We start from the raw sequence: 16,183 nt of genomic DNA on the forward strand, positions 1-16,183 counted from the left end.
AAAAAAATTTTCCAGGCAGATGGAAAATTTTGTCAGCACTCATATCTGACAAAATCAACCTCAAATTGAAGGCCATAACAAGAGATAAGGAAGGCTACTTCATAATACTAAAGGGATTGATACAACAAGGATGTAACTCTGATAAACATAAATGCACCCAATTCAGGAGCATCCAAATATATAAAAAACTTCTGGAGGATATCCAGGGAGAGAACGACAGCAATACAATCATAGTAGGGGACTTTAGCATGCCACTGACATCACTGGATAGATCTTCTAGACAAAAAATCAACAAGGAAACAGAGATCCTAAATGACACACTAGATCAGATAGAATTAATTGACATTTTCAGAACATTTCACTTCAAAACTGCAGAATATACATTCTTCTCAAGTGAACATGGGACATTTTCAAAGATAAAGCACATGTTAGGACACAAATTAAGTCTCTACAAGTTCAAGAAGATTGAAATCATATCAAGCATCTTCTCAGATAATAATGGCATGAAATTAGAAATCAACTATAATAAAAATGCTCAAAAACATTCAAACACATGGAGGCTAAATAGCATGATATTAAACAATGAATGGGTTACCAAAGAGATCAAAGAAGAAAAAGAAAACATCCTGGAAACAAATGAAAATGAATACAAAACAACCCAATATCTATGGTACCCAGTGAAAGAAGTGCTGAGAAGGAAGTTCATAGCACTACAGTACTACCTCAAAAAAACAAGAAAAACTTTTCATACGTTGTGTAACCCTGCACTTAAAGAATTAGAAAAAGAACAAGAATAAAAGCCCTGCGTAAGTAAAAGGATGGAAATAATAAAGATCAGAGTAAAAATAAATGACATAGAGACTAAAAAAACAATATGAAAGAACAAGAAAACCAAGAGCTGGTTCTTTGAAAAGATAAAGAAGATTGATGAACCTCTAGCCAGACTCATCAAGAAACAAAAAGAGAGGACTCAAATAAATAAAATCAGAGATGAAAGAGGTGAAGTAACAACTGACCCCACTGAAACACAAAGAATCCTAAAAAATACTAAGAATGACTACATTCCAACAAACAGGATGACCTGGAAGAAATGGACACATCCCTAGAAAAATACAAGCTTCCAAAAGTCAGTCAGGAAGGATAAAAAACCTGAATAGGCCGAGAGCTACTGGTGAAATTGAAGCAGTAATAAAAAAAAAAATAAATAAAAAAAACTGCCAGCAAAAAAAGCCCTGGTCCAGATGGCTTCACAGGGGAGTTTTAACAAACATTCAAAGAAGAACTAACACCTATCTTCTCAAACTATTCCAAAAATTTAAGAGGAAGGAACACTTCCTAGCTCTTTCTATGAGGCCAGCATTACCCTAATTCCAAAACCAGATAAAGACACCACAAAAAAAGAGAACTACAGGCCAGTATCTGTGATGAACATATATGCTAAAATCCACACAAAATACTAGCAAATCGGATCCAGCAATAGATTGAAAAGATCATACTAGGTGTACCAGTTAATAATGTGGATTTTTTTTTTCAATAGATGGAGTTACACATATGTTGATATATATGCGATTTGATATGTATGCTATTTTGTTGTATTGACAGCAAGCTTCAAAACTTCAGATGTCAAATTTGCTGAAGGTGTTAACATCATAGATATTTTTACACTTAAAAATGTCGAATTTCATGCCAAAAAAAGAGCATTTACGGGAAGTTTTGATTCATTATTTTATTTTGAAGAAAAAATTATCGTATACTTCAGGAAGCTTATGATGAACATGTTCCATCTCAATATACTTGTGAACGCTGGTTTAAATTCTTTAAAAGTGATGATTTCTATGTGAAAGACAAAGAACGTCCAGGTCAACCAAAAAAGTTTGAAGACCAACAATGACAAGCATTATTGGATGAAAATGCGTGTCAAACTCAAAAACAACTTGCAGAAAGATTAAACGTTGTTTAGCAAACTATTTCCGATCCTTTACAAGCAATGGGAAAGACTTTAAAGGAAGGAAAATGGGTACCACATAAACTGAACGAAAGACAAATGGAAAACCGAAAAATCATCAGTAAAATGTTGTTTCAATGGCATGAAAAGAGTCTTTTTTGCATCGAATTGTGACTAGCAATGAAAAGTGGATTATTTTGAGAATCCCAAACGCACAAAATCATGGGTTGATCTAGGTCAACCATCAACATCAACTGCAAGGCCAAATCACTTTGGAAAGAAGACAATGTTTTGCATTTGGTGGGATCGGGAAGGTGTGGGGTATTATGAGCTTCTAAAACCAGGTGAAACCGTTAATACTGATCGCTACCAACAACAAATAATCAATTTGAACCATGCTTTGATCGTGAAACAACCAGAATGTTCCAGAAGACACAGCAAAGTAATTTCGCTTCATGATGACGCACCATGACCCACTTCAAAACCAGTTAAAGACACCTTAAAAGATCTTACCTGGGAAGTATTAACCCACCTGCTGTATTCACCAGACTTTGTTCCTTCAGAGTTACCACTTGTTCTGATCGATGGCACATGCACTTTCTGAGCAGCACTTCAAAACAAGTGGAAAATTTGGTCTCTGAATGGTTTGCCTCAAAACAAGAAAAGTTCTATTGGGATTGTATCCACAAATTACCTGAAAGATGGGGGAAATGTGTAGCTAGCAATGGACATTACTTTGAATAAAGCACTTTTGATGTTTCTCTTGAAATTATGATGTTTTCCTTTATTACAAAATCTGCCATTATTAACTGGTACACCTAGTACATCATGATCAAGAGGGATTTATTCAGGGGATGCAAGTCTGATACAATATTCGCAAATCAATAAATGTGATACAGCACATAAACAGATTGCAAGACAAAAATCACATGATCATATCAATTAATGCAGAAAAACCATTCAATAAAGTCCAACACCCTTTTCTGATAAAAACTCTCAGCAATGTGGGAATAGAGGGATCATACTTCAACATAATAAAAGCCATATATGACAAACCTACAGTCAACATCATACTCAATGGGCAAAAACTAAAACCATTTCCCCTAAGAACAGGAACAAGACAGGGATGCCCACTCTCACCACTCCTGTTCAACATAGTGCTGGAAGTGCTAGTCATGGCAATCAGACACAAAGAAAAAATAAAGGCATCCAAATTAAAAGGAGGAAGTAAACTCTCAGTATTCGCAGGTGACATGATACTGTACATAGAAAACCCTAAAGACTCCATCAATAAACTACTAGATTTAATAAATGAATTCAGAAACGTAGCAAGATACAAAATTAACACCTAGGAATCTATGGCAATTTTATATACCAATAATGAACTCTCAGAACAAGAAACAAAAAAAAAAAAAAATCTCATTTACCATTGCAACAAAAAATTAAGATACCTAGGAATAAACATAACTAAGGAGGTAAAAACCTGTACATAGAAAACTACAAGATGTTGAAAAATGAGATACAAGAAGATATAAAGAAGTGGAAAAATATACCACGTTCAAGACATATAGATCAATGGAATAGAATAGGGAACCCAGAAATCGACCCAAAACCACTATACTCAATTAATATTTGACAAAGGAGGCAAGAACATACAATGGTGTCAAGACAGTCTCTTCAATAAATGCTGTTGGGAAAATTGGACAGATACATGCAAAAAATTGAAACTAGACCACCAACTTACGCCATACACAAAAATACTAGTAAACTCAAAATGGATAAAGGACTTAAACATAAGACGGGAAACTATAAAAATATTAGAGGAATCCACAGGCAGCAAAATCTCAGACATATGCCAAAGCAATTTCTTCACTAATACAGCTCCTAGGACAATGGAAACTAAAGAGAAAATAAACAAATGGGACTACATTAAAATAAAAAGCTTTTGTACAGCAAAAGAAACCATCAACAAAACAACAAGAAAGACCACTGCATGGGAGAACATATTTGCCATTGTTATCACCGATAAGGATTTAATCTCCAACATTTACAGGGAACTCATACAACTTAACAAAAGGAAGATAAACAACCCAATCAAAAAATGGGCAACGGACCTAAATAGATACTTTTCGAAAGAAGACATAAGGAAGGTCAAGAGACATATGAAAACATGCTCAAAGTCACTAATTATCCGAGAGATGCAAATCAAAACGACAATGTGGTACCATCTCACACCTGTCAGAATGGCTATCATCAACAAATCAACAAACAAGAAGTGCTGGCAAGCATGCCGAGAAAAAGGATTTTCCCTCTTGCACTGCTGATAAGAATGCAGACTGGTGCAGCCACTGTGGAAAACAGTAAGGCGTTTCCTTAAAAAGTTAAAAATGGAACTCCCATTTGACCCAGTAATCCCACTACTAGGGATATATCCCAAGAAACTAGAAACACCAATCAGAAAGGATATATGCACCCCTATGTTCATAGCAGCACAATTTACCATAGCTAAGATTTGGAAACAGCCTAAGTGCCCATCAGCAGATGAGTGGATTAAAAACAGTGGTACATCTACACAATGGAATACTACGTTGTGGTAAAAAAAAAAAAAGAAGGAATTCTTACTATTTGAAACAGCATGGATGGAACTGGAGAGCATTATGTTAAGCTAAATATGCCAGTCAGAGAAAGATAAATATCATATTATCTCACTCATTTGTGGAATATAATGAACAACATAAACTGATAAACAAAAACAGATCCAGAGACAGAGAAGCATCGATCAGACCGTCAAACTGCAGAGGGAAGGTAGGAGAGGATGGGGGTAAGGGGGAGAGATCAACAAAAGGACTTGTATGCATGCATATAAGCCTAACCAATGGACACAGACAACAGGGGGTTGAGGGCATGAGTGGGGGTGGGGGGGCAATGGGGGAATAAGGACACACATGTAATACCTTAATCAATAAAGAAAAAATAAATAAATAAAACAGAGGTGAGCTATGATGAAGAAAAAAAAAGAATATACCATGTTCATGAATTGGTAGAATAAACATCATTAAAATATTCATATTACCCAAAGCAATCTATAAATTCAATGCAATCCTATTAAAATACCAATGTCATATTTCATGGACATAGACCAACAACTCCAAAAATTTATATGGAACCAAAAATGACCCTGAATAGCTGCAGCAATCTTGAGAAAGAAGAACAAAGTTGGAGGAATGACAATACCAGATATCAAGTTATACTACAAAGCCATTGTACTCAAAACTGCCTGGTACTGGCACAAGAACAGGCTTATAGATCAATGGAACAGAACAGATAACCCAGAAATCGACCCATGCCACTGTGCTCAATAAATATTTGACAAAGGAGGCAAGAGTATACATTGGAGCAGAGACAGTCTCTTAAATAAATGGTGTTGGGAAAACTGGACAGGTACATGAGAAAAAATGAAACTAGACCACCATTTTACACCATACACAAAAATAAACTGAAAATGATAAAAGACTAAAATGTAAGATGTGAAACCATAAAAATCTTAGAAGAAACCATAGGCAGCAAAATCTCAGATATCTGTCATAGTAATATCTCCCAGGGCAAAGAAAACTAAGGAGAAAATAAACAAATGGGACTACATCAAAATAATAAGCATCTGCACAGCAAAAGAAGCCATCAAGAAATGACAAGAGAGCTTATGGTATGGGAGAACATATTCGCCAATGATACATCTGATAAAGAGTTAATCTCAAATCTTACAACGTAAAAAAGGAAGGCAAACAATCCAATTTAAAAATGGGCAAAGGACCTAAATACACACTAATCCAAAGTGGACAGACAGAAGGCCAAGAGACATATGAAAACACGCTCAAAGTCACTAATCATCTGAGAGATGCAAATCAAAACAACAATGAGGTATCATTTCACACCTGTCAGAATGGCTATCATCAACAAATCAACAATTGCCAGTGTTGGCAACTTTGTGGAGAAAAAGGAACCCTCGTGCACTGCTGGTGGGAATGCAGACTGGTGCAGCCACTGTGGAGAACAGTATGGAGTTCCCTCAAAAAACTAAAAATGGAACTCCCATTTGACCCAGTGATCCCACTTCTATGATTACATCCTAAGAAATAAGAAACACCAATCAGAAAGAATATGTGCACCCCTATGTTCATAGCAGCACAATAGCTAAGATTTGGAAACAGCCCAATTGTCCATCAGTAGGTGAACGAATTAAAAAGCCGTGGTACACTTACACAATGGAATACTACACAACTAAATAAAAGAACTCTCACCATTTGCAACAGCATGGATGGACCTGGAGAGTATTATGCTAAGCAAAATAAGCCAGTCTAAGAAAGATAAGTATCACATGATCTCACTCATATGTGGAATCTAATGCATAAAATAAACTGATCCAGAGACATAGAAGTAGGGAACAGACTGTCAAACCTTAAAGGGAAGGTAGGGGAGGGTATGTGGGTGGGAAGTGATCAACCAAAGAACTTTATGCTTATATGCATAACCCATGGTCACTGACAGGGTGGTGAATGCCTGGGTGGGGTTGGGGGCAGGCTAGAAGAGCTCAATGGGGGGAAAAGGGCGACATATGTAATATTTTCAACAATAATGACTAAAATAAATAAAATAGTGCCTGGCTCTGGGTAAATGATGGATAAATATTAGCTGGTAAGTGGCAGGTGAGGGTGGCAGGATGAATTAATTTAGAGGTCTAAGCAATGACATTTTTTCAAAATTAAACAAAAAATTATAAAATACTAAAACAAAAAATTGATATACACTAGTATTATAATAGCTTTATTCCCCTCAAATATTTAGATTTTTCAAATTTTAGATAAATTTATCGAAGCTTAAATTTTTCTTCTCTTTTTCAATCGTGCTGTGCTGGTCCCTAAGCATTTTTTTTCCGGTCAGCCTAAGTGGTAATTCACATTGGCTGTGGGGAGAGCTCCAGAAAAATAATATCTACCTCAAGAGTGGTTTTGAGGCTTAAGTAAGATAAATGCATCTGAAAAGTCCCACCATGGCATCCAGTGTTCTTCCGTCCGAGGAGACCCGAAGCTCCTTTTATAATAGCTACTAGTGTTTGTTTACAGACTGTGGCAGACAGATTTCTGCCCCCTGAGGCACACACCTCTATAACCCTCTCAAGGGGAGTGTGGACAGGGCCTATGAATACAATGGGATGTCATTCCTGTGATTAGGTTCCTAAGCAATGGACTGTGAGTTAATAAAAAAGAAGACGGTCCCAAGTAGGCTTGACCTTTAGAAGAAGGTGAACTATTAGATGCTCTCCTGGCTGGACAAACCGCTGCCTGGTGAGAGGGTCTGCAGGAGGAGCCATCTGGCTTGGAGCTGAGGGCAGCTTCTAGACTCTAAGAGCAACCTTGGCTGATGGCCAGCAAGGAGACAGGGACCTCATCCTACAAGCCCAGTGAACTGAATTTTATCAACAATGCAAGTGAGCTTGGAACAGATTTTCTTCTGGCTGACCCTCCAGATGAGGACAGTCAGTGAACGCCATGTCGGTGTCAGCCTGTGAGGTCCTGAGTAGAGGACCCAGCTGAAGCTGTACTGGACCCTTCCTCCCAAAACTGGGGAGAGGGAATTGGTAGTAATTTGTTACACAGTAACAGAAAACTAATACTCCCTTTTCCATCTTGAAATAAAGTTCACAGAAAATATAGTCTATTTATATGTATAATTTGTATGTATTTAATGTAATGTCCTAAAATTCAATGTAATGTCCTAACTATGTTTTAAGGAGAAGTAAAAGGAAGGTAAGTTCTAAAGGAGAATCATATATATATTTCAACGAGTGCCCAGCCACATCATACTAGAAGATATATGAAGGAGCCAGATGTTTACACCCGTACCTAGAGCCACCAAGTACAAATACACAGGTACAAATGTAGACTGACCCAGTGTCTCAATCGCTGCATGTGATTTTCCCCCAAAATATCCCTGGTAAAATTCTGTACAAAACAGAGTACAATCTTCTGTCCATTTATATGCTAGTTACATCCCCCAAAATCTATGTATATTAAAACCTTGTAAAAAATACCTTGTGATCAAATTAGGTTTAATGCGTATGTGACTACAGAGACACATCTCTCATCACAGGGCAGGCTGTGAGATATTTGTAAGTCATTCCATGGCGCAGAAAAATTCTTGTTTGGAACAGGAACTCATTCACTAAAGGCCAGAAGGCCCCTCCCCCATCATAGTTAAATCCAAAACTTTCCCACAAATTTCCAAAATGCCTCATAGGAGGATGCCGCTGAGCTGAGGTGTCAACATTCAGGCACCGTTACTGTCCCGTGGCACCCCCACCCACGTTCTGCTGGGTTTCTTTTTGGGGGTTGTCATGCTGAGAAAAAGGGACATTGTTAAACATTTAAAACGCTTTGGGTATAAGAGTTTTTTTGCTTGTTTGGCAAGATGACGATATTGAAATTAAAAATACAAATCCCCCCCGCCTCCCCCAAGTGGCAATGGCCAAGAAACAAGCCACGGCCTATCCCCTCTTTGCAGCTTTGCAACAGAGACTTGCGCTGGAGGCTGAGCTGTGCGACCCAGTGGGGGTTCGCAGCCCCAGAGCAAGAGGAAGCCGCCTGCCCACCGATTCTGCAGGTGCCGGTGTTGTTGGTGACAAGGTCGCTCTGCTTAGTTCGAAAGATTGGAAGCTCCACTTGAAAGGGGTCACTGATGCTCATCTCTGCTGCCCTCCAGGGTAAAATGATGGTGTGCAGCTCGTTTCCCAGCCAAAAACCAAAAGGCATTGCCACACAAACCCAAAACCTCAAGAAGGGTGACTGCCCCCACCTGTACAGGTAGAAAAGCCTTCCTCACCCCACCGGAGAGGGCTGAACAGGCGGGGTGGGGGTGGTGAAAGGGGAGGGGGCGGAGGTCCCCTGTTCAGCCTGCACACTGCAACCCGGAAACTGCATCTGTGAGAGGTGCTGGGAGGAGAAATGCTCACAGGTCAGCTGCCTCCTCCGCGCCTCTGAGCCCAGCACAGCCACCGGAGGGTTCCCCCTGGGAATCCCAGGCGCACGGGCCTTCACGGGGAGACTGAGGCTAGAATTGCTCCCCAACAAACACAGGTTCCTTGGGCGCCTTGGGACCTCAGAATCCTGAGTCAGTTTTCAATGAGGTGTTAGAGTAAGGTGACCAGATGTCCCGCTTTTGGCGGGACAGTCCCGATTTTTAACAATTTGTCCCACGTCCCGTGGCGTTTTAAAAAAGTCCCGATTTTTGGAAAGAATGCACGACAAGCTAGGGAACGGCGGGAGGACGGGAAGGGAATATACGGTTTTCGGCGGCCATGTGGCTATTTAGCCAGGATATGAGTTTTATATTATTTTTGTTATTTTTATAATGTTAAACTTTAATAATAATAAATAATTGTTGAGAACTGATTATTGAGAACTGCTTATCAAAGTTCGCATTGTTGATCAGTTGTTAGAATTCGACCACCATTGTTTGGACTTAATGAACAATGGCATTTTTAGGGATTGGCAACGACGAAAACATTTTGTAACTGTCTCTCAGACGATACACATCGTACTGCGTGCTAGTAAGCTAGTTAAACAAGTGATGTCATTACAAATCAGCTATTCAGATAATTTAGGTAAGTAATTTATTTATTTATTTATTTATTTCATAAACCCATAAATTTTCTTGAATTTAGCAGACAGTACTCGTATTATTTATATTTTATAGTGGCGGCAAAAAGTCTAGCGCCGGCCTTGAAAGTGACACTTACAACTTATGTTACGGCAAATTCAGAGGAAAAATAATACAAGTTAGTATTGTTATTATTTAGAAAGAAATATAGGATTAAAATTAAAATAAGTTTTAAACTATAGTTACTTTATAACAATCAAATTAATTTAATTTATAAACTAACAATAAAATATGTTCATGTAATTATGTACCTACCTACTTACTGTGTTTTCAAGCAATATGTATATAATAATTTATAATATAATTTTAAATTATTTTTTTTAGATTTTTAACATAATGAGTAAGAAAAGAGGATGCAAATTCAACAATGATCTAAGAAGTGAATTTCCTTTTATTAAAAAAAACAAGAGCGATTACAATATAGACCAAATTTTTAATCAAGAACCCCCCACCCCCCCCAATCAATGGTGTCCCGCTTTACCAATGTTAAAATCTGGTCACCTTATGTTAGAGGAAAACAGCTCAGGAAACCTCACTGCTCCCCAGTACCACCAGTGAGTCCCTCTCCCGTGTGCTTCCCCCAGGACCAGAGCTTAAGAGCCTGTGACGTTCTGTTCCTCTGGGTGCGATGCGGTGGTTTAGAGTGTGAGCCGACCTAAGAGAATCTGGGGGTGATGCTGCTTCAGAACTGAGCTCTGGTGCGGGCCTGTTCTGGAAAGTGCCCCAAACTGGTTCCCATTCAGCACGAGTCACCTCCTCTCCCGTATTTCCAGTCCTGCTCTTTTGTCATTTACCTACAAGGAATCATTTCTGCTTCAAGTGAGCAACGGAGGGCCCTGTTTCATTTAAATTCTCTGATCAACACAGGTAGATCTCACCATATCTTTCTTCTCAAACAGCAAAAATAGCACCTTATTGAAACTTCCTTGAACAATACTTTCATTGCTGAGCCCCCCCACCCCACCCCCCTGCAGATGGGGACAGCAAAGTGATCTCTATTAACACCACTGAGGAAAGAGAAACATTCTCAACATGGACCTTGGAAAGGGGACGGAGTAAGACTGGGACTTTCAACTTTAGGTCCAGCACTATGGTCTGAAAATGCTTCCTTCTATCTTGCTCCTGGAGCCACACCTTGTACCCAGGGCCACTGTGGGCCTTAATTCCAAAACATGCATTTCTTAACATTTTACCATCTTTACAGCTGGGGTGTGTCTTGTACATCTGTTATCATCATGACATTGGGAAGTATGTTGTTGTTTTTTCACAGTACACAAAATAATGGTGTGTCTTATAATTAATAATATCATGGATTTTATGAGATACAATAAATGGACAAGGCAATAAATGGGTAGAACTTTTCCTAAAATTTGATCAGTGGGAAATGCACTATGAAGAAATTTGGGGTTGCACCTCTTAATGGGGTTATCAAGTTAAAATAACAGAAATACTGAAGTATTTCCAGAGTGTCAAAATATCCTGCCTTAGTCAGCTTGTGCTGCTGCTGTGACCTGCACGGCTGGGTTCAGGATCTGAAGGATGGGCCGATGCACAAATGAAAACACTAGACAAGAAATATGAATTAGTAAGGGGGGGCAGGTGGTGTCTCTTTCCTGAAGAGCACACTGACATCTGGCCGGCCCACTTTTTATTTACTTGAATATACTTTAGCAATGCATACAGGCATATCACAGGTAAAGTTTGGTAAACAGTAAAAGGATTACCAGGTTAGGGAATTTGCCTTGAGCCACCACTATCTCATCACGAACAATTGGTGTATAGTGTCAGCCCTGCCAACGCCCAAGTCCATCGGCCTTCCGCGTTCCTTGGTCCAATCTCATGAGGGGATTAATTAGAAGAAATATTTTAATACTGCTATTTGCCCTTTCTCTATAATAGAAGTGTCAGAGATGAAAGAAAATTAGTAAAATGTATATGAAAACCTTCCTCCTGTCAGAGTCTGGGGTGCACTGCGGGACCCAGAGTCAAGTTCTCACCCACCCCCGTGGCACCTCAAAATCACGCGAGACCCAGACCCAGCCAGCCCCACCCCCATTGGGCAAGATCCATACCCGGCTGGCCCCACCCTTGTCAAGCCCCGCTGGGCGGGGGGGGGGGAGAGGGGGCCGCAGCCTCAGGTCCCTTGTCAAGCCCCGCTGAGCGGGGGGCGCAGCCTCAGGTCCCCCAGCACACCCTCAGGTTCCTCAGCCTGGTGCCAGGGCAGGGGGCATGGCCTGAGGTTCCCTGGCCCGGCACTGGGGTGGGGGGTGCAGCCTCAGGTCCCCTGTCAAGCCCCACCAGGTGGGGGGCACAACCTCAGGTCCCCTGCTGATTGCCCATTAAGGCTCATTACGGGAACTCGGCCTGCATTGTGGGTGCAGCCATCTTGTGTTATGGAAACCCCACCTCCGCTGTTGGCGCCGCCATCTTTGTGATGGTGTGACAGTCAATTTGCATGTTCCCTCTTTATTAGATAGAATGGTTCTGGAAACTGGGAAATACAAGGCGAAGATGCCAACAGATTGGGTTCTTGGTGAGGGCTCCTTTTCTGGCTTGCAGACAGTCACCTTCTCACTGTGATCTCAAATGGGAGAGGGAAGGAGGAAGAGAGAGAGAGAAAGATGAAGGAAAAGCTCTGGTCTCTTCTTCTAAGGACACTAATTACTTACGAGGAACCCAGCTTCATGGCCTTATCTGAACCTAATTACCACCTATCTTAGACTCCTTTAGCTGCTATAACAAAAATATCATTAACTAGGTAAGATCAGAAATTTATTGCTCACCGTTTTGGCAGCTGGAAGGTGCTCAGGGTTTGGTGAGAGCCCTCTTCTGGGCTGCAGGCTGCTGATTTCTTATTGTGTCCTCACGTGGTGGAAGGGGAATGGGAGCTCTCTGAGGCCTCTTTGATAAGGACACTAATTCCATTCATGAGTGCTCCACACTCATGACCTCCCCAAAGTGTCACCTCCTAATACTTCCTAACCTTGAGATTAGGATTTCAGCATATGAATTTTAGAGGACACAAACATTCAAGTCATAGCACTTCCCAATGCTTTCATCCCCAAATATCAACACACTGGGGTTAGGGCTTTAACATGTAAATTGGGGAGTAGGGGGAGGGCACATATAATCCAGCCCATAGCCAGTGAGATGGTATGATCATTTAAATGACAGTTTTCCTAAGTCATTTCTGGTTGAATATAGCACATATGATTCAGTGATTCGTATCTGTGTCAGGCTAATGGTTATTTAAGACATGCCACAAAGCACACAACCCTGGCCCTTTTCTGGTCAATACTTTTCTTACAGTGATTTTAATGAAGACATTATAAGGTTGCATATCTAGTTATTTATAGCTGATTCAAGGCAAAGAAGGAGAAATTTTATTCTATGTGGAAAACAATCCCTGCTGAATGAATTCAGCAAAGTTAAATTTAAAAAAGCAAAGGAAGCTTTCATTTAGGTTCAAAGAATCAACAGCTTATGTATAATACTAGGGTGGAGGGAATGGGATCCCTTACAGAGGGAGGTTTTACTCAACATCAAGTTTGATGTGAAACAAGAGTGTGATTGAGTCATAAAAATGGGTAGTAACGATTGGATTTTAGAAAGTGGCCTGACCTTAAAATATAATGGTTCTATGGACTCTAGACACATTAAGATACAGCAGAGTTTCTCTGCTTTGGCACTACTGACATGTTGGACCAGATAATTCTTTGCTGTGGGGAGCCATTGTGTGCATTGAATGGCATTTAGCAGCATCCCTGGCCTCTACCTACCAGATGCCAGTAGCAGAGACCTACCCTCTCCATGGTCCTCAAGTTATGACCCTCAAAAACGTCTCCAGACATTGCCAAATGTCCTCGGGGAGACAAAAATCACTCCCACTTGAGAACCACCGATATAAAGTGTTATATTCAATTTTTGGAATCACAATTTAAGAAGGTAACAGACAAGCTAAAAACAACCCCTGAGAAGGACAATGATTACATTAAAGCATTTATTAAACATGCACAACATGCTAACGAGGAGCATTTAAAAGTGGAATCCTTGGCTTTGAAGTGCCCATTAAATGCTCCTCATTCAACAAGGAGTCCTTAATAATCTACTTATTTGAAGAGCTATTGATTGAAGATGGAAGAGAGCATGAGCGTAAAAGTAACAGGAAGTCAATTTCAGGATACACTGAAAGCCTTTCTTTCAGTTGCTATTTTTTTAAAAAAAATAAAAAAATTGTCAGAGCCTCTCCCCTTTACTCCAATTCACTCCCCAGAGGTAACCAAGGGTAATATTTGGGAGAGATTTCCCAGACCCCCTCAGGTGAAATGGATTAACTTCAAAATGATCACAAATGTCCTCCCTGTCCTGATTTCTTAAAGAGACAGGAATTGGACAAGGCATATGCTTCCCCCTGCTTCTCCTGGTTCTCCCTCCCACTTCGTGACAGCTTTCTGCCACACTGGTCCAAGATGTCTTTTATTTTAATTGTGAAAATTTGTAACCTCCACCAAAGAAAAGAGAAAAATTATAAACAAAAAGCACCCATATTCCCATCACACAGATTTAATAGTTGTCAAGATTTTGCTACACCTATTTCATGTATCTTTTTTCTTTTCTGATGTATTTAAAAATATATATTTATTATTGAAAGTATTACATAGGTCCTCCTTTTTCCCCCCAGTAACCTCTTCCAGCCCACTCCCCTCCTCCCCCGAGGCCCTCACCAGCCCATTGTCTGTCCACGGCTTCCCACCCACCCACATTCCCCTGCCTTCCCTCTAAGGTTTGACAGTCTGTTCTGTGCTTCTATGTTTCTGGATCAATTTTCTTCAACAGTTTATTTTATTCATTAGATTCCACATATGAGTGAGATCATGTGATACTTACTAGTATCTTTCTCTGACTGGCTTATTTCATTTAAGCATAATATTCTCCAGGCCCATCAATGCTGTTGCAAATGATAAGTGTTGTTTCTTTTTTGCAGCTGTGTAGTATTCCATTATGTAAATGTACCACCGCTTTTTAATACATTCATCTACTGATGGACGCTTGGGCTGTTTCTAAATCTTAGCTATTATAAATAATGCTGCTATGAAAATAGGGGTGCATATATCCTTTTTCATGAGTGTGTTGGATTTCTTGGTATATAATCCTAGAAGTGGGACAACTGGGTCAAATTGGAGTTCCATTTTGAATTTTCTGAGGAAACTCCATACCATTTTCCACAGTGGCTGTACCAGTCTGTATTCCCACCAGCAGTGTACTAGGGTTCCCTTTTCTCCATAACCTCACCATCACTTGTCATTTGTTGATTTTTTGATGATAGCCATTCTGACAGGTGTGAAGTGATATCTCGTTGTCATTTTGATCTGCATCTCTCAAATGATTAGTGACTTTGAGCATGTTCTCATATGTCGCTTGACCATCTGTATATTCACTTTGGAGAAGTGTCTATTTAGGTCCTTTGCCTATTTTTAATTGGATTTTTTTGTCTTCCTCTTATTAAGTTGTATGGGTTCCCTATGTATTTTGGAGATTTACCCCTTATTGGATTTATCATTGGCAAATGTGTTCTCCCATGCAGTGGTCTCTCTTATTCTTTTGTTGATGGGGTCTTTTGCACTGCAGAGGCTTTTTATTTTGATGTAGTCCCATTTGTTTATTTTTTCCTTAGTTTCCATTAGGAGATGTATCAGTAAACATTTTGCTATGAGAGATATCTGAGATTTTGCTGCCCATGGTTTCTTCTAAGACTTTTATGGTTTCACATCTTACGTTTAAGTATTTTATCCATTTTGAGTTTACTCTTAATGTATGGTGTAACTTGGTGGTTTAGTTTCTTTCTTTCTTTTTTTTTTTTTTTTTGCATGTACCTGTCTATTTTTCCCAACACCATTTATAGAAGCGACTGCCCTTACACCATTGCATGCTCTTGCCTCCTTTGTCAAATACTAATTGAGCACAATGGCTTGGGCTGATGTCTGGGTTCTCTGTCCTGTTCCATTGGTCTATAAGCCTGTTCTGTGCCAGTACAAAGCTGTTTTGAGTACAGTGGCTTGATATTTGGTATTGTGATTCCTCCAACTTTGTTCTTCTTTCTCAAGATTGCTGTGGATATTCAGGGTCTTTTTTGGTTCCTTATAAATTTTTGGAGTTGTTGGTCTAGGTCTGTGAAAGATGCCATTGGTATTTTAGTAGAGATTGCATTGAATCTGTAGATTGCTTTGGGTAGTATGAACATTTTAATGATGTTGATTCTACCAATCCATGAACATGGCATATTCTTCCACTTGTTTGTATCTTCTTGTATCTCATTTTGCAACATCTTGTAGTTTTCTGAGTACAGGTTTTTACCTCCTTGGATAAGTTTATTCCTAAGTATCTTAATGTTTTGGTGCAATAGTACATGGGATTGTTTTTTAGTTTATCTTTCTGAGAATTCACTATCCTATATAATAAAGATGTAATATGCAAATGGTTGTTACGCTGTGACGCATAATGACTGACCATGTAATGACCAGATCA

General features: G+C 39.6%; 1 protein-coding gene across 1 annotated transcript in view; it reads left to right on the forward strand.

Annotated features, from left to right (window-relative positions):
• Positions 1-8,463: 8,463 nt before the first annotated feature.
• The window catches only part of LOC129147594 (transformer-2 protein homolog beta-like), a 55,135-nt gene continuing 47,415 nt past the window's right edge, over positions 8,464-16,183 (forward strand). The window contains 1 exon segment of the mRNA XM_054710217.1: positions 8,464-8,602. Coding sequence (XP_054566192.1) covers positions 8,464-8,602 — 139 coding nt within the window.

This window comes from Eptesicus fuscus, chromosome 3 (assembly GCF_027574615.1).
Source record: "Eptesicus fuscus isolate TK198812 chromosome 3, DD_ASM_mEF_20220401, whole genome shotgun sequence".
Classification (NCBI taxonomy): domain Eukaryota; kingdom Metazoa; phylum Chordata; class Mammalia; order Chiroptera; family Vespertilionidae; genus Eptesicus; species Eptesicus fuscus.